Source organism: Rutidosis leptorrhynchoides, chromosome 8 (genome assembly GCF_046630445.1).
Source record: "Rutidosis leptorrhynchoides isolate AG116_Rl617_1_P2 chromosome 8, CSIRO_AGI_Rlap_v1, whole genome shotgun sequence".
Classification (NCBI taxonomy): domain Eukaryota; kingdom Viridiplantae; phylum Streptophyta; class Magnoliopsida; order Asterales; family Asteraceae; genus Rutidosis; species Rutidosis leptorrhynchoides.
In genome coordinates this window covers 63,085,769-63,106,169 of record NC_092340.1, presented here as the reverse complement: position 1 = coordinate 63,106,169, position 20,401 = coordinate 63,085,769, and the positions used below count along the sequence as shown (strand labels likewise).

Sequence of the window (20,401 nt, the reverse complement as noted above, 5' to 3'; positions counted from 1 at the left end):
ACCTTGAAAAGTTTTCTCGAAAATCAGCTGGAAATCCACGGACCTCAGCATCAAACAGGGTCGCCAAGTGGTCAGACTTATCCTAACCATGAGAGGATCTGTCTCGTAAAATGGGGAGGGCGCCGTGCAAATTAGCTTGATAAGACTAATGAATCAGACCCCCAGAAAGGATAATCTCCTTAAAGATTAAAAAATCAGCATTTAAGCCTGATATTACTCAATCCTTGAGATTGACTTTAAAGATTGAGAATTACAAACTCATGAAATTCGATGATATCTAAAATCGAGCTTGAACGAGAAAATATTTTGATCAAATTACAAACCGATTTGTTTTCTGAAAACCCATTTTTAATGCGTTCATTACCATTGAACGTAAAATCCTAGGAATTCACATGGAATTCATTAGGTCACCTGAACCAAATCGGGTGTCAACCGTAAGAACGGTGGTTGCATAGCATGGTCGAAGACAGGACCTTGTGCCAGACCGAAAAACTATAGACCGTAAGAACGGTGAGCTTTACTAGGATAGTAATTGCATCCAACACGTTATAGACCATAATTAAAAGCATGTCAGGGGACATTGCCTTAACAGTTGCTTGTTCAACGCTTTCCTTTACAACCGGACGGTAGTGTACCGAAAGGTAATATACGAAGCAAGTAAACTGGATGTGTTGCTTTCCCAATACAAGGTTAGCAAGTGGGTGACACAAAACCATAAGTTTTGAGCTAAAAATTTTCAAATCTGAAACCCACAAAACCCACAAAAACAATTTGCAAACACCGGTGAAGGGTTATTCTGGAAAACTTATATAGGGTAAAAGCTAGATCGTATTTTCAAAAGATCAAATGTTTTCATAAAGATCCAATTTCCTTAAGGATCTAAATTTTCATAGTCATGTGGGACTGTAAACCACAACGTTACTTTCATTGTTTATACCGCCGTATAGAAATCACTGATGTACAAAGTGTGTAGAATAAAGAAGTGATTCTCGTATTTTTATTTCAAGACTATATTGCTTGAGGACAAGCAACGCTCAAGTGTGAGAATATTTGATAATGCTAAAAACAAACATATATTTCATAGCATTATCCCTCAAGAAAGACAAGCTTTTAGTTGCAATTGTTCTATTTACAAGTGATATTCGTTTAAATAATAAAAGGTGAAGACAAAAGACAGATTCGACGAATTGAAGACGCAAACGACCAAAAAGCTCAAAAGTACAAAATACAATCAAAGTGGTTCCAATTATTGATAAGAAACGTCTCAAAATTACAAGAGTACAAGACACGAAACGCAAAATACAAGATATTAAATTATACGCAAGGACCTTCGAAAAACCAGAACCGGGACCAAAGTCAACTCTCAACGCTCGACGCAACGGACTAAAAATTATGAGTCAACTATGCACAAGAATATAATATAATATTTAAATAATTATATAAATTATTTATATATTATATATATTTAAAAATAACGTCGACAAGCTTGAAAACAAAATGCTGTGAGCTGGTACCTACCTCCATGCGATCGCATGGCCTGTAGGCTTATTCTCCATGCGATCGCATGAGCCACTTTTTGTGGCCACATGCCTATAAATTTCGCGGTTTTGAGCGATCTTTTACACCATCTTTTTCCTTCTTCTTACTCATACGTAAATATATATATATATATATATATATATATATATATATATATATATATATATATATATATATTATAATTTTAATTTTAATTCTAATAATAAGGGTATGTTAGCGAATGTTGTAAGGGTGTAAGTCGAAATTCTGTCCGTGTAACGCTACACTATTTTTAATCATTGTAAGTTATGTTCAACCTTTTTAAATTAATGTCTCATAGCTAAGTTATTATTATGCTTATTTAATGCCGAAGTAATCGTGATGTTGGGCTAAATATTAAAATTGGGTAATTGGGCTTTGTACCATAATTGGGGTTTGGATAAAAGAACGACACTTGTGGAAATTAGACTATGGGCTATTAATGGGCTTTATATTTGTTTAACTAAATGATAGTTTGTTAATTTAATATAAAGATTTACAATTGGACGTACCTATAAATAACCATATACACTCGATCGGACACGATGGGCGGGATATTTATAAGTACTAATAATCGTTCATTTAACCGAACACGGGAATGGATTAATAGTCTATGGACTTATTAAAACATGGGTGAATTATATACAAGGAAAATTGGTGTAATTATTGTTTAAGTCCTCAATTAGTTGGAATATTTGACTTCGGATATAAGGATAATTTGACGAGGACACTCGCACTTTATATTTATGACTGATGGACTGTTATGGACAAAAACCAGACGGACATATTGAATAATCCAGGACAAAGGACAATTAACCCATGGGAATAAACTAAAAACAACACGTCAAACATCATGATTACGGAAGTTTAAATAAGCATAATTCCTTTATTTCATATTTAATTTCCTTTATTTCGTATTTAATTGCACTTTTAATTATCGTACTTTTTATTTATCGCATTTTTATTTATCGCAATTTCATTATCGTTATTTACTTTACGCTTTAAATTAAGTTATATTTATTTTTAATATTTTACATTAGGTTTTAACTGCGACTAAAGTTTTAAAATCGACAAATCGGTCATTAAACGATAAAAACCCCCTTTTTATAATAATAATATTACTTATATATTTTTGTATTTTTACAAATATAGTTTTTAAAAATATAGCGTTAAGCTTGTTTAAAATATCCCAGTGGAACGAACCGAACTTACTAAAAACTACACTACTATACGATTAGGTACACTGCCTATAAGTGTTGTAGCAAGGTTTAGGTATATCCATTCTATAAATAAATAAATATATTGTGTAAAATTGTATCGTATTTAATAGTATTTCATAATAAATATATAACTATTATATAAACTATTTTGTATACACCTCGCATAACATCAGTGCCTAAGATGGGGGATTATCGACGAGTGCTACTTGATGAAGCACATAAGTCAAAGTATTCCATTCATCCGGGTGCAACGAAAATGTATCTTGATTTGAGGAAAGAGTATTGGTGGCCGGGCATGAAACGTGATGTTGTTAAGTATGTTGAGCAATGTGTCACGTGTTTGCAAGTTAAAGTCGAACACCAAAAGCCGTATGATAAATTACAACCGTTAGAAATCCCGAAGTGGAAATGGGAGCACATTACCATGGATTTTATCACAAAGTTACCAAAGACGGCGAGAACCCAATTTGATTCAATTTGGGTGATAGTTGACCGATTGACTAAAAGTGCTTTGTTTCTTCCATTCGGGAAGCGATATCGTCGGAGACCTTGGCTAAATTGTTTATCAAGGAGATAGTTGCTCGACATGGGGTTCCTATATCTATCTTTTCGGATCGAGATACCCGTTTCACATCTCGGTTTTGGGAAAAGTATCACGAAGATATGGGTACACAATTAAAATTGAGCACGGCGTATCATCCTCAAACGGACGGTCAAACCGAACGTACAAATCAAACATTGGAGGATATGCTACGGGCGTGTAATATTGATTTTGGTGGTATTTGGGATGAGCACTTACCTTTGGTGGAATTCTCGTACAATAATAGTTATCATACTAGTATCGGGATGCCACCTTATGAGATGCTTTATGGGCGAAGATGTCGAACTCTGATTTGTTGGGGTGAGATTGGTCAAAAAGAAATCGGGAGTACCGATTTGGTCTTAGAAATGAATAGCAAGATTGATATGTGTGATGACCCGGAAATTTCGACTAAATTTAAACTTAATCTTAAATGATTAATGATTTCGACACGATAAGTAAAGTCTGTAAAACTGAATCTCAAAAATTATAAACTATTCAAATACCCTTCAGTTGTTCTCAACGATTCGCGAACCATTATATGTAAATAGATACATATATACACTATAACTTGAAAACGTAACAAAGTTTTAATTGCATGTTACCGTACATTAAACTTATTGGTTTATATATCTATTTGAATATATATGATTTCAAGTTATTTAGTAAATGATAGTAACATTCGATTATTGATTCGATTGATATTTAGATAAGTTAACTAAAACGTTTAAGATGAACAAGTAAAATACTAATTTGCTACAGTATTTTCAAATTACTACAGTACCCAAAATGCTACAGTGTTTTCGAAAATCACTATTTGCTACAGTAAAATTTACTTTGCTACAGTGAATTGCTACAGTAAAAATTGACTTTGCTACAGTAACTTGCTACATTAAAACACTATTTTAAAAATGTATTTTAACAAATAGTGAGACGATGATTTATAGAAGTAAATGACCAAAACACTCTAAAGTTTAAGATATACTTTGAGTGGTATAGTTTATGGATAACTTAAGGCTATATTTTGACAAAGGTACGTGACACGAAACGTAAAATGCAAGTTTTCTAAAGGTACGAAAGGACATTCGAAAAACCGGAACCGGGACATAAGTCAAGTGATGACGTACGACTTATCGGAACAAAAATTACAAATCAACTATGCACGGGAATAAAATATAATATATAATTAATTAATTTAAATTATATATTATATATATATTATTTAATTATGTCGACAAGCATTAGGACAAAATTATGTGAGCTGGAAAAATGGGCCATGCGATCGCATGGCCAATGGCCTTCAGAAACATGCGATCGCATGGGGTCTGGGGACAGGCCACACCTATAAAAACTCGATCATTCTGCTTCTGTTTTAACATATATTACTCCGTATTTATTTATTATTATTATTATTATTATTATTATTATTATTATTATTATTATTATTATTATTATTATTATTATTATTATTAATAAGATTATTATTAATCTTATTATTTTTATTATTAATGTTATTATTTTTGCGATACAAAAATAATAATGTACATAAAATATTACGACGGAGTGCTGTCCAAGTAATTTTCAAAAAGAGTTTTCGAGCAAGCTAGAGCTAAGGAAATTATGGGTTATTGCCAAGGAGGTTATGGGTAATGTTCGGGGGTATTTTTGTGAATCAAACCTCGTGTTTATCATCTCCGATGCGTCTATGTGCTTTCCTGCAATATTGTATATCAATATTAAACAGTGAGTTTCATTGATCCCTTTTTATACATATTTTTGGGCTGAGAATACATGCGTTGTTTTATAAAATGAATACAAAAACTAAAACTGATTTGAGTGAGTTTCATATGATCCCTTTTACTCTCTACATTTTTGGGCTGAGAATACATGCAAATGCTTTATTAACTGATTTACAATATTTATATGTGTGAGTTTCATATGATCCCTTTTACTCTCTACATTTTTGGGCTGAGAATACATGCAAATGCTTTATTAACTGATTTACAATATTTATATGTGTGAGTTTCATTTGCTCCCTTTTTAAATGCTTTTGCAATTGCAATCTATATTTTTGGGCTGAGAATACATGCACTTTATTTTAAACGCAATGGATACAAGTACATACTAAATTCTACACCGAGTTTGAACCGAAAATCCCTTAGCTTTGGTAACTAGTAACTACCGGTTATAAGAACTGGTGGGCGCAAGTAGTTATATATGGATCCATAGGGCTTGATATCCCCGTCCGAGCTAGAGCACTAGCCTTTTAACGGACGTATGCTATTTGAGAAGCGTACACGTTGGTTTGCGTGTATTATTAAGATGATTATACAAAGGGTATAAATTATATATACATTAAGTTTAGTTACCAGGGTGCTCAATTTTGTAGAACCGATTGATAAACGTTTCGGATGAAACAACTGAAATCTTGTGGTCCACCTTTTATTTAAAACATAATGATAAACGTTTTGAATGAAACAACTGAACTTTTGTAATCCACATTGATATACGGATTATGCGAAACACTAAAACTATGAACTCACCAACCTTTGTGTTGACACTTGAAGCATGTTTATTCTCAGGTTTCTAGAAGTCTTCCGCTGTTTGCTCATACGTGATACAAGTTATGGAGTCATACATGCTATATACAAGAAACTTGCATTCACCAAACCATTACCATGTATCTTATTTTGACTGTATTGTCAACAGATGTATTATTGTAAACCATTTAAATGGTGATTGTCTATACGTAGGAATCATCAGATGTTAAAAACCTGGAATTTATATATTCATTTATGAAATACCTTTTCAAATGAATGCAATGTTACAAAACGTATCACATAGAGGTCAAATACCTCGCAATGAAATCAATGAATGACGTTTTCGTCCATATGGATTTGGAGCGATCGTCACAATATGATTCGGTATCATTTGAAAAAGGCTCAAGATAGACAAAAGTCGTATGCCGACAAGCGTAGACGAATGATTGAATTTCAAGAAGGTGATATGGTGATGCTTAAGGTTTCGCCATGGAAAGGCATTATTCGGTTTAGAAAACGGGGAAAATTAGCTCCTCGGTTTATTGGGCCATTTAAGGTTTTAGCTCGTGTTGGTGAAGTCGCGTATCGTTTGGAATTACCCGAAGAGCTTGCGGGGATCCATAATACATTTCATGTTTCCCATCTCCACAAGTGTCTTGCGGATGATTCATCTTGGGTACCGTTAGACGAGATTGAGCTAAACAATAAGTTAGAGTATACTGAGGAGCCGATTGCCATACTCGATGAGAAGGTCAAAAGGTTGAAAAATAAAGAAGTGAGAACTTTTAAAGTTCAATGGCGTCGTAGTAAAGGTTCCGAGTTTACTTGGGAGCCCGAAGAATTCGTGTTGGTTTACCTTCCCTCTTGTCACGCGGCTTGGATCGCGAGGACGCGCTCCGATTCAAGTGGGAGAGAGTTGTAAGACCCTAATAATAATTGTACAGCAGTGTAATTATGGTACATGAAGTGTGGGTGACTTTGTATATTAAAACTGAGGTCAGAGAGGGATCTGGGCTGGGTGCGCTCAGCGCACACATAGGGGTGCGCGTGGCGCACTCCTACTGTAGCCGGGTTCTGCTTGTTTTAATTAGATATTTTGATGGACTTTTTGGTAATTTCACTTGTGGACGAGTTGGAGGCCAGTAGGGCAGATCTTGGGGTGTCATTCACTCCATTTCCAACAACCTCATCCTATCCACTTTAATTTTAGAGAGAGAGAGTGAGATTCTTGTGTGAGAAAGCTCAAGCCAAGGAAGGAGGAGCTAGTTTTGGGTCTTAGCTCGAGTTCTAAAGTTGTTCATCTCCTCTCTAGCTACGTTTTGGTTGTAGTGGTATGTTCTAACTTGGATTTCCTTACTTTGATTTATGTATGGGTTAGGGTTTGGGTAAATTAAGAACAAAAAACCCATATTTAGTGATTTTGGGTGTTCTTGGGAAAGATGGAGTCATGAAGACTCAATGGTAACTAACCTAGAGTTTCAAAGTGTTAATTGAGGTTTATGAGTCCTAATTGGTTAGTTAATCACTAGCACACCTAGTAAACTAGTAAATGGGTGTTAGATGGGTTAGTGGATGACCCGAAATGGGTGTGTTGACTTTAAATTAGTCAAAGGACTAATGATTGACCTAGTTGGGAAATATGGGTATGAAATACCCTAATTGTGTAATAGTTAGTGTTGTTGGACCTTAATCACTAGCTTTTAAGTGATTAATGATGGTCTTGACCCTTAAGGGGCAGTTTTAGTGAAAATGGGGCATTTAATGCATTTAGGTCATTAAATGCACATAAGTGAAATTGTTGGTATTTAGTCCAACTAGTTTTGTGTGTTGATTGAAGTACTTATTATATTAGGTACCTTGCTTTGAAGCTTGTGGAAGTATAAATCGTCACCAAAACGTTAAGGTGAGTGGAATGATTATATGCATATGTATGTAATGTATTTATTTGTATGCTATGGTATGAACCAAAGAGACGGTAGTGCCATAGTATGTGCGAGCGTGCTATGATGTGAACCAAAGAGCCGGTAGCATCATAGTACGTGTGTTATAGTGTGAACCAAAGAGCCGGTAGAGCTATAGCACGATTTGTTAGGGTGTGAACCAAAGAGCCGGTAGCACCTTAGCGTTGTTAGAGTGTGAACCAAAGAGCCGGTAGCACTCTAGCGTGAGTATGACTCGAGTTGTGATGTGAACCAAAGAGCCGGTAGCATCATGACAAATGCGTATGGTGTGAACCAAAGAGCCGGTAGCACCATGATGCGAGAATGGTTAACCATGGTTATGTATTTGTTTTGTAGCATATTATATTATGTCGATTATATGTTATTGATTTCGCTAGTAGCGATTTGTTGGAGATTATTAGCTTTGTACTTGAGATGGTATGCTAATTGTATTGCTAGCGTGTATGCGGTATATATGTAAGTGATTGCAAGTAGGTATATTATATATATATGGGTATAATTATTGCATTCACTAAGCTTTGCTTACCCTCTCGTTGTTTATCTTTTTATAGGAGCCGGCGTTGACAGGGGTAAGGGACTTCGATTGGATTAGAGATCCCGCTTGTTGTTTAGGGGACGCTTTTGGGATGTGATAGCTTTTGGAGTTTGACCGAGATTTGGGTAGTTTAACCCCAAACACCATGCTCATAGTGTCGTTTGGAATTTAAACTAGTGTGGTCGAAACTCGAATTTTTGTATGAAACTCGTAAAACGGCCGATGTGGTCCCCGTTTTGTAAAACTGATTTTATTATTGAATCATGTGAGTTTTAACCATTATAACATGTTGTGAAAAGTGTTTCGTCTAAATATGTCGGGAAGTGGGAGATCTTCAATTGAAAATTGACAAAACCGGACAGAACTGAATTTGGGCCTGTGCCCGCCGCGCACCCTGAGGTGATGCGCGTGGCGCACTCTTCTGAAATAAAAAAAAAATTTATTACACGTGTTCGATTATATATTGGGTTGGGTCGTTACAGCTAATAATATTATTTTTACTTGTTTACATATACCATGATATAAATACATATATTTACTATCATTATTTATAATAATTTAATATAGCAATGCATTTTTATTCAATAAGTATTTAAAAATACGTTTTGTTACGAAGGTAAACTTTCACTTTTTGATGTTAGAGATTAATATTTAAAACAGAACCTCTATGAATCGAACAAAATGACAATACATGCAAACGGATTGGACATGTTGGGTCACACGTCGAAATAGATTTATGTTTTGTCTTTTTATTTTTCGTTTGCGTTTAGCATTTTTTGCTACATTTTACGTTTAAGTTTTACATTTTACGTTTACGATTTGTGTTTTACGTTTTTCGCTTACATTTTATATTTACGTTTTTCATTCACGATTTTCGTTGAAAACGTTTTACTTGTTGGTCATGGATTTGGTTCTCCAGAGACGGACCACCAAGAGAGTGAGACAAGTCCAACCTAAGATCTTGTGGAAGAAGTTGAACGGAGAGAAGGCAGAGACCTTTAAAACCTCGGTTGTAGGTAGAGTGGATGCTGAATTAGAAATGGTATCCAATGATGACACGGATCAGATGTGGAATTGTCTGGCGTCCTCCATTAGAGAGGTAGCCAAGGAAACCCTAGGTGTGGCTCTAGGTACATCTAGAGACCATAGGGCTGTTAGAGAATCATGGTGGTTCAGTGACGAGATTCAAAGCAAAGTTGCGCTTAAGCAATTAAGGTTTAGAGAGCTCATCACTGGTGGGGAGGGGACTCCGACGGATAGAATTAGGGCTGTAGAGAGATATAAAGAAGCCAAAAGAGAAGCTAAGAAGGTTGTAGCCCTAGCAAAAGAAAATGCATATGAAGATCGGTATAAGAAACTTGACTCCAAAGAGGGAGCTAATGATATTTACAAGATAGCCAAAGCTAGGGAGCGAAGACGTATGGATCTTGATAACATCAAGTTTATCAAAAATGAAGATGGTCAAACTTTAGTTAAGGAAGACGAAATTAGGAAAAGATGGGAAGAGTATTTCTCATCTCTCTTTGTAGGGGGAAGACCAGAGCGCCACGAGGACTTACAAGACGCTGATATAGAACAATCCCATAACAACATAGATTGTGAGAGGATTAGCGAAGAGGAAGTAAGATTGGCACTACGAAAGATGGGGAGAAATAAATCAGTGGGACCGGATCAGATCCCTATTGAGGCGTGGCGGTGCCTGGGCGACACTGGTGTTAGGTGGCTGACTTGCCTTTTTAACAAGACGTTTCGAAGCTCTAAAATGCCTATGGAATGGAGACTGAGTGAGACTATTCCCATCTATAAGAACAAGGGGGATGCTCAATGTTGCGGTAACTATAGAGGCATAAAATTACTTAGTCATACTATGAAGCTTTGGGAGAAAGTGATTGAGACTAGACTTCGACGCGAAACTAATGTTTCGGAGAACCAATTTGGTTTTATGCCAAAGTGCTCTTCGATAGAGGCAATCCATATTATTAGGAACCTTATGGAGAAGTATAGAGAAAAGCAAAAGAACCTAGAGATGGTCTTCTTAGACTTAGAAAAGGCCTACGATTGCGTGCCACGAAACTTGATTTGGAAGACCCTTAAGGGTAGAAGTATCTCGAGTAGGTATATTAATGTTATTACGGATATGTACGAAGGGGCGAAGTCTTGTGTTCGAACACCGGTGGGAAATACTGAAGTTTTCCCAATAGAAGTAGGCCTGCACCAGGGATCGGCCCTTAGCCCTTTCCTTTTCGCTTTGATCGTTGATGAACTTTCTCGAGGGATACAAGAGTGCATCCCTTGGTGCCTGATTTTTGCCGATGATATTGTGCTCGTTTCGGACTCTAAGGAGGAGCTTAATAGAAGACTGGAGCAATGGAGGGTGGCCTTAGAAAGTAATGGTCTATACATTAGTAGACAAAAGACAGAATATCTTAGTTGCGATTTTGATAGGAATGTTGATGAACAAAGTGATGGAGTGAACATCTGTATTGGAGACCAGATCTTGCATCCACAAATTTCGTTTAGATACCTGGGCTCGGTGCTCCACAAATCGGGGAGGATAGATGAAGACGTGTCGCACCGAATTAAGGTAGGGTGGGTGAAGTGGAGAGCAGCGACTGGAGTCTTATGCGATAAGAAGATCCCCCTTAAGCTGAAAGGGAAATTCTTCAAGGTGGCAATTAGACCTGCCATGTTATACGGATCAGAGTGTTGGCCTATGACGAAAGCACAAGAGAGGAGGATGGAGGTGGCAGAGATGAGGATGCTTAGGTGGACATGTGGTAAAACCATGTTAGATATGATTCCTAATAGTGTTTTTAGGGAGAACCTGAAAGTTAGAAGCATCATCGACAAGCTTAGAGAAGAACGGCTTCGATGGTTTGTGAAATGTCCCGTTCTTATTGATTAAAAACGTTCCATATTAATTGATTTCGTTGCGAGGTTTTGACCTCTATATGAGACGTTTTTCAAAGACTGCATTCATTTTTAAAACAAACCATAACCTTTATTTCATAAATAAAGGTTTAAAAAGCTTTACGTAGATTATCAAATAATGATAATCTAAAATATCCTGTTTACACACGACCATTACATAATGGTTTACAATACAAATATGTTACATCGAAATCAGTTTCTTGAATGCAGTTTTTACACAGTATCATACAAACATGGACTCCAAATCTTGTCCTTATTTTAGTATGCAACAGCGGAAGCTCTTAGTATTCACCTGAGAATAAACATGCTTTAAACGTCAACAAAAATGTTGGTGAGTTATAGGTTTAACCTATATATATCAAATTGTAACAATAGACCACAAGATTTCATATTTCAATATACATACCATACATAGAGATAAAAATCATTCATATGGTGAACACCTGGTAACCGACATTAACAAGATGCATATATAAGAATATCCCCATCATTCCGGGACACCCTTCGGATATGATATAAATTTCGAAGTACTAAAGCATCCGATACTTTGGATGGGGTTTGTTAGGCCCAATAGATCTATCTTTAGGATTCGCGTCAATTAGGGTGTCTGTTCCCTAATTCTTAGATTACCAGACTTAATAAAAAGGGGCATATTCGATCTCGATAATTCAACCATAGAATGTAGTTTCACGTACTTGTGTCTATTTTGTAAATCATTTATAAAACTTGCATGTATTCTCATCCCAAAAATATTAGATTTTAAAAGTGGGACTATAACTCACTTTCACAGATTTTTACTTCGTTGGGAAGTAAGACTTGGCCACTGGTTGATTCACGAACCTATAACAATATATACATATATATCAAAGTATGTTCAAAATATATTTACAACACTTTTAATATATTTTGATGTTTTAAGTTTATTAAGTCAGCTGTCCTCGTTAGTAACCTACAACTAGTTGTCCACAGTTAGATGTACAGAAATAAATCGATAAATATTATCTTGAATCAATCCACGACCCAGTGTATACGTATCTCAGTATTGATCACAACTCAAACTATATATATTTTGGAATCAACCTCAACCCTGTATAGCTAACTCCAACATTCACATATAGAGTGTCTATGGTTGTTCCGAAATATATATAGATGTGTCGACATGATAGGTCGAAACATTGTATACGTGTCTATGGTATCTCAAGATTACATAATATACAATACAAGTTGATTAAGTTATGGTTGGAATAGATTTGTTACCAATTTTCACGTAGCTAAAATGAGAAAAATTATCCAATCTTGTTTTACCCATAACTTCTTCATTTTAAATCCGTTTTGAGTGAATCAAATTGCTATGGTTTCATATTGAACTCTATTTTATGAATCTAAACAGAAAAAGTATAGGTTTATAGTCGGAAAAATAAGTTACAAGTCGTTTTTGTAAAGGTAGTCATTTCAGTCGAAAGAACGACGTCTAGATGACCATTTTAGAAAACATACTTCCACTTTGAGTTTACCCATAATTTTTGGATATAGTTTCATGTTCATAATAAAAATCATTTTCTCAGAATAACAACTTTTAAATCAAAGTTTATCATAGTTTTTAATTAACTAACCCAAAACAGCCCGCGGTGTTACTACGACGGCGTAAATCCGGTTTTACGGTGTTTTTCGTGTTTCCAGATTTTAAATCATTAAGTTAGCATATCATATAGATATAGAACATGTGTTTAGTTAATTTTAAAAGTCAAGTTAGAAGGATTAACTTTTGTTTGCGAACAAGTTTAGAATTAACTAAACTATGTTCTAGTGATTACCAGTTTAAACCTTCGAATAAGATAGTTTTATATATATGAATCGAATGATGTTATGAATATCATTACTACCTCAAGTTTAGTAGGTAAACCTACTGGAAGTGACAAGAAATGATCTAGCTTCAAAGGATCTTGGATGGCTTGAAAGTTCTTGAAGTAGGATCATGACACAAAAACAAGTTCAAGTAAGATTTTTACTCGAATTAAGATAGTTTATAGTTATAGAAATTGAATCAAAGTTTGAATATGAATATTACCTTGAATAAGAAAGATAACCTACTATATATAACAAAGGTTTCTTGATCTTAGATGATTACTTGGAATGGATTAGAAAGCTTGGAAGTAAATTAGTAAACTTGAAGGGATTTTTGAAGTGTTCTTGAAGTGTTCTTCCTATGATGATTATAGCTTGATTCTTGAAGTGATTTTTGATGAAGATGATGATTAACTACTGGAAAAATACGTTCATAATAGTGTGTGTGTGTGTGTGTTGAGAGAGAATTAGAAATAGAATTGGAAGTGAAATGGAGTGAATGATGAGTGGTAATTGGTGAGTGGTGAGTGGGGTTAAAAGGAGTTCTAGTTAGTTGACTAGCTCATGGTAGAAGTTAAAATTGATTAGTCATACATGACATAATCAAGAGTGGAATCCCATGCTAGTTCCTATTGGTATATACCCATAGTAAGTACGTTTTGAAGCTGTGTATAATACGGGTAAGAATACGACTAGAATTCTTGATGAAAGAAAAGAATGGGAAAGTAACTGTAACCATTTTCGTTAAGTATGAGTGTTTTGATATATGTCTTGAAGTCTTCCAAAAGTATTTTAATACATCTAAATACACTACATGTATATACATTTTAATTGAGTCGTTAAGTCATCGTTAGTCGTTACATGTAAGTGTTGTTTTGAAACCTTTAAGTTAACGATCTCAATTAATGTTGTTAACCCATTGTTTATTATATCTAATGAGATGTTAAATTATTATATTATAATGATATTATGATATATTAATATATCTTAATATGATATATATACATTTAAATGTCGTTACAACGATAATCGTTACATATATGTCTCGTTTCGAAATCCTTAAGTTAGTAGTCTTGTTTATATGTATATAACTCATTGTTAATATACTTATGGAGATACTTACTTATCATAATCTCATGTTAACCATATGTATATCCATATATATATCGTCATGTCGTTTTTACAAGTTTTAACGTTCGTGAATCGCCGGTCAACTTGGGTGGTCAATTGTCTATATGAAACATATTTCAATTAATCAAGTCTTAACAAGTTTGATTGCTTAACATGTTGGAGACATTTAATCATGTAAATATCAATCTCAATTAATATATATAAACATGGAAAAGTTCGGGTCACTACAGTACCTACCCGTTAAATAAATTTCGTCCCGAAATTTTAAGCTGTTGAAGGTGTTGACGAATCTTCTGGAAATAGATGCGGGTATTTCTTCTTCATCTGATCTTCACGCTCCCAGGTGAACTCGGGTCCTCTACGAGCATTCCATCAAACCTTAACAATTGGTATCTTGTTTTACTTAAGTCTTTTAACCTCACGATCCATTATTTCGACGGGTTCTTCGATGAATTGAAGTTTTTCGTTGATTTGGATTTCATCTAACGGAATAGTGAGATCTTCTTTAGCAAAACATTTCTTCAAATTCGAGACGTGGAAAGTGTTATGTACAACCGCGAGTTGTTGAGGTAACTCAAGTCGGTAAGCTACTGGTCCGACACGATCAATAATCTTGAATGGTCCAATATACCTTGGATTTAATTTCCCTCGTTTACCAAATCGAACAACGCCTTTCCAAGGTGCAACTTTAAGCATGACCATCTCTCCAATTTCAAATTCTATATCTTTTCTTTTAATGTCAGCGTAGCTCTTTTGTCGACTTTGGGCGGTTTTCAACCGTTGTTGAATTTGGATGATCTTCTCGGTAGTTTCTTGTATAATCTCCGGACCCGTAATTTGTCTATCCCCCACTTCACTCCAACAAATCGGAGACCTGCACTTTCTACCATAAAGTGCTTCAAACGGCGCCATCTCAATGCTTGAATGGTAGCTGTTGTTGTAGGAAAATTCTACTAACGGTAGATGTCGATCCCAACTGTTTCTGAAATCAATAACACATGCTCGTAGCATGTCTTCAAGCGTTTGTATCATCCTTTCGCTCTGCCAATCAGTTTGTGGATGATAGGCAGTACTCATGTCTAGACGAGTTCCTAATGCTTGCTGTAATGTCTGCCAGAATCTTGAAATAAATCTACCATCCCTATCAGAGATAATAGAGATTGGTATTCCATGTCTGGAGACGACTTCCTTCAAATACAGTCGTGCTAACTTCTCCATCTTGTCATCTTCTCTTATTGGCAGGAAGTGTGCTGATTTGGTGAGACGATCAACTATTACCCAAATAGTATCAAAACCACTTGCAGTCCTTGGCAATTTAGTGATGAAATCCATGGTAATGTTTTCCCATTTCCATTCCGGGATTTCGGGTTGTTGAAGTAGACCTGATGGTTTCTGATGCTCAGCTTTGACCTTAGAACACGTCAAACATTCTCCTACATATTTAGCAACATCGGCTTTCATACCCGGCCACCAAAAATGTTTCTTGAGATCCTTGTACATCTTCCCCGTTCCAGGATGTATTGAGTATCTGGTTTTATGAGCTTCTCTAAGTACCATTTCTCTCATATCTCCAAATTTTGGTACCCAAATCCTTTCAGCCCTATACCGGGTTCCGTCTTCCCGAATATTAAGATGCTTCTCCGATCCCTTGGGTATTTCATCCTTTAAATTTCCCTCTTTTAAAACTCCTTGTTGCGCCTCCTTTATTTGAGTAGTAAGGTTATTATGAATCATTATATTCATAGATTTTACTCGAATGGGTTCTCTGTCCTTCCTGCTCAAGGCATCGGCTACCACATTTGCCTTTCCCGGGTGGTAATGAATCTCAAAGTCGTAATCATTCAACAATTCAATCCACCTACGCTGCCTCATATTCAGTTGTTTCTAATTAAATATGTGTTGAAGACTTTTGTGGTCGGTATATATAATACTTTTGACCCTATATAAGTAGTGCCTCCAAGTCTTTAATGCAAAAACAACCGCGCCTAATTCCAAATCATGCGTCGTATAATTTTGTTCGTGAATCTTCAATTGTCTAGACGCATAAGCAATCACATTCATTCGTTGCATTAATACACAACCGAGACCTTGCTTTGATGCGTCACAATAAATCACAAAATCATCATTCCCTTCAGGCAATGACAATATAGGTGCCGTAGTTAGCTTTTTCTTCAATAACTGAAACGCTTTCTCTTGTTCATCATTCCATTCAAATTTCTTCCCTTTATGCGTTAATGCAGTCAAGGGTTTTGCTATTCTGGAAAAGTCTTGGATGAACCTTCTGTAGTAACCAGCTAGTCCTAAAAACTGGCGTATGTGTTTCGGAGTTTTCGGGGTTTCCCACTTTTCAACAGTTTCTATCTTTGCCGGATCCACCTTAATACCTTCTTTGTTCACTATGTGACCGAGGAATTGAACTTCTTCCAACCAAAATGCACACTTTGAAAACTTAGCGTACAATTCTTCCTTCCTCAATACTTATAACACCTTTCTCAAATGTTCACCGTGCTCTTGGTCATTCTTTGAGTAAATAAGTATGTCATCAATGAAAACAATGACAAACTTGTCAAGGTATGGTCCACACACTCGGTTCATAAGGTCCATGAACACAGCTGGTGCATTAGTTAAACCAAATGGCATGACCATAAACTTGTAATGACCGTAACGTGTTCTGAAAGCAGTCTTTGGAATATCATCTTCTTTCACCCGCATTTGATGATACCCGGAACGTAAGTCAATCTTTGAATAAACAGACGAGCCTTGTAGTTGATCAAATAAGTCGTCGATTCTCGGTAGTGGGTAGCGGTTCTTGATGGTAAGTTTGTTCAACTCTCAGTAGTCGATACACAACCTGAATGTACCATCTTTCTTCTTGACAAACAAAACAGGAGCTCCCCACGGTGATGTGCTTGGTCGAATGAAACCACGCTCTAAAAGTTCTTGTAATTGGCTTTGCAGTTCTTTCATCTCGCTGGGTGCGAGTCTGTAAGGAGCACGAGCTATTGGTGCAGCTCCTGGTACAAGATCTATTTGAAATTCAACGGATCGATGTGGGGGTAATCCCGGTAATTCTTTCGGAAATACATCGGGAAATTCTTTTGCAATGGGAACATCATTGATGCTCTTTTCTTCAGTTTGTACTTTCTCGACGTGTGCTAGAACCGCATAGCAACCTTTTCTTATTAGTTTTTGTGCCTTCAAATTACTAATAAGATGTAGTTTCGTGTTGCCCTTTTCTCCGTACACCATTAAGGGTTTTCCTTTTTCTCGTATAATGCGAATTGCATTTTTGTAACAAACGATCTCTGCTTTCACTTCTTTCAACCAGTCCATATTGATTATCACATCAAAACTCCCTAACTCTACTGGTATCAAATCAATCTTAAATGTTTCGCTAACCAGTTTAATTTCTTGATTCCGACATATATTATCTGCTGAAATTAATTTACCATTTGCTAATTCGAGTAAAAATTTACTATCCAAAGGCGTCAATGGACAACTTAATTTGGCACAAAAATCTCTACTCATATAGCTTCTATCCGCACCCGAATCAAATAAAACGTAAGCAGATTTATTGTCAATAAGAAACGTACCCGTAACAAGCTCCGGGTCTTCTTGTGCCTCTGCCGCATTAATATTGAAAACTCTTCCGCGGCCTTGTCCATTCGTGTTCTCCTGGTTCGTGTAGTGACCCGAACTTTTCCATGTTTATATATATTAATTGAGATTGATATTTACATGATTAAATGTTTCCAACATGTTAAGCAATCAAACTTGTTAAGACTTGATTAATTGAAATATGTTTCATATAGACAATTGACCACCCAAGTTGATCGGCGATTCACGAACGTTAAAACTTGTAAAAATGACATGATGATATATATATGGATATACATATGGTTAACATGAGATTATGATAAGTAATTATCTCCATAAGTATATTAACAATGAGTTATATACATATAAACAAGACTACTAACTTAAGGATTTCGAAACGAGACATATATGTAACGATTATCGTTGTAACGACATTTAAATGTATATATATCATATTAAGATATATTAATATATCATAATATCATGATAATATAATAATTTAACATCTCATTAGATATAATAAACAATGGGTTAACAACATTAATTGAGATCGTTAACTTAAAGGTTTCAAAACAACACTTACATGTAACGACTAACGATGACTTAACGACTCAGTTAAAATGTATATACATGTAGTGTATTTAGATGTATTAAAATACTTTTGGAAGACTTCAAGACATATATAAAAACACTCATACTTAACAAAAACGGTTACAGTTACTTTCCCATTCTTTTCTTTCATCAAGAATTCTAGTCGTATTCTTACCCGTATTATACACAGCTTCAAAACGTACTTACTATGGGTATATACCAATAGGAACTAGCATGGGATTCCACTCTTGATTATGTCATGTATGACTAATCAATTTTAACTTCTACCATGAGCTATTCAACTAACTAGAACTCCTTTTAACCCCACTCACCACTCACCAATTACCACTCATCATTCACTCCATTTCACTTCCAATTCTCTTTCTAATTCTCTCTCAACAGCCACACACTATTATGAACGTATTTTTCCAGTAGTTAATCATCATCTTCATCAAAAATCACTTCAAGAATCAAGCTATAATCATCATAGGAAGAACACTTCAAGAACACTTCAAAAATCCCTTCAAGTTTACTAATTTACTTCCAAGCTTTCTAATCCATTCCAAGTAATCATCTAAGATCAAGAAACCTTTGTTATATACAGTAGGTTATCTTTCTTATTCAAGGTAATATTCATATTCAAACTTTGATTCAATTTCTATAACTATAAACTATCTTAATTCGAGTAAAAATCTTACTTGAACTTGTTTTTGTGTCATGATCCTACTTCAAGAACTTTCAAGCCATCCAAGATCCTTTGAAGCTAGATCATTTCTTGTCACTTCCAGTAGGTTTACCTACTAAACTTGAGGTAGTAATTATGTTCATAACATCATTCGATTCATATATATAAAACTATCTTATTCGAAGGTTTAAACTCGTAATCACTAGAACATAGTTTAGTTAATTCTAAACTTGTTCGCAAACAAAAGTTAATCCTTCTAACTTGACTTTTAAAATCAACTAAACACATGTTCTATATCTATATGATATGCTAACTTAAAGATTTAAAACCTGGAAACACGAAAAACACCGTAAAACCGGATTTACGCCGTCGTAGTAACACCGCGGGCTGTTTTGGGTTAATTAATTAAAAACTATGATAAACTTTGATTTAAAAGTTGTTATTCTGAGAAAATTATTTTTATTATGAACATGAAACTATATCCAAAAATTATGGTTAAACTCAAAGTGGAAGTATGTTTTCTAAAATGGTCATCTAGACGTCGTTCTTTCGACTGAAATAACTACTTTTACAAAAACGACTTGTAACTTATTTTTCCGACTATAAACCTATACTTTTTCTGTTTAGATTCATAAAATAGAGTTCAATATGAAACCATAGCAATTTGATTCACTCAAAACGGATTTAAAATGAAGAAGTTATGGGTAAAACAAGATTGTATAATTTTTCTCATTTTAGCTACGTGAAAATTGGTAACAAATCTATTCCAACCATAACTTAATCAACTTGTATTGTATATTATGTAATCTTGAGATACCATAGACACGTATACAATGTTTCAACCTATCATGTCGACACATCTATATATATTTCGGAACAACCATAGACACTCTATATGTGAATGTTGGAGTTAGCTATACAGGGTTGAGGTTGATTCAAAAATATATATAGTTTGAGTTGTGATCAATACTGAGATACGTATACACTGGGTCGTGAATTGATTCAAGATAATATTTATCGATTTATTTCTGTACATCTAACTGTGGACAACTAGTTGTAGGTTACTAACGAGGACAGCTGACTTAATAAACTTAAAACATCAAAATATATTAAAAGTGTTGTAAATATATTTTGAACATACTTTGATATATATGTATATATTGTTATAGGTTCGTGAATCAACCAGTGGCCAAGTCTTACTTCCCGACGAAGTAAAAATCTGTGAAAG

The 20,401-nt window shown here is 35.1% G+C and overlaps 1 protein-coding gene across 1 annotated transcript in view; it reads left to right on the top strand.

Annotated features, from left to right (window-relative positions):
- Positions 1-9,294: 9,294 nt before the first annotated feature.
- Positions 9,295-20,401, top strand: part of LOC139863487 (uncharacterized) — a 28,962-nt gene continuing 17,855 nt past the window's right edge. The window contains exon 1 of the mRNA XM_071852116.1: positions 9,295-10,225. Coding sequence (XP_071708217.1) covers positions 9,295-10,225 — 931 coding nt within the window. The remainder of the gene's footprint in view (positions 10,226-20,401) is intronic.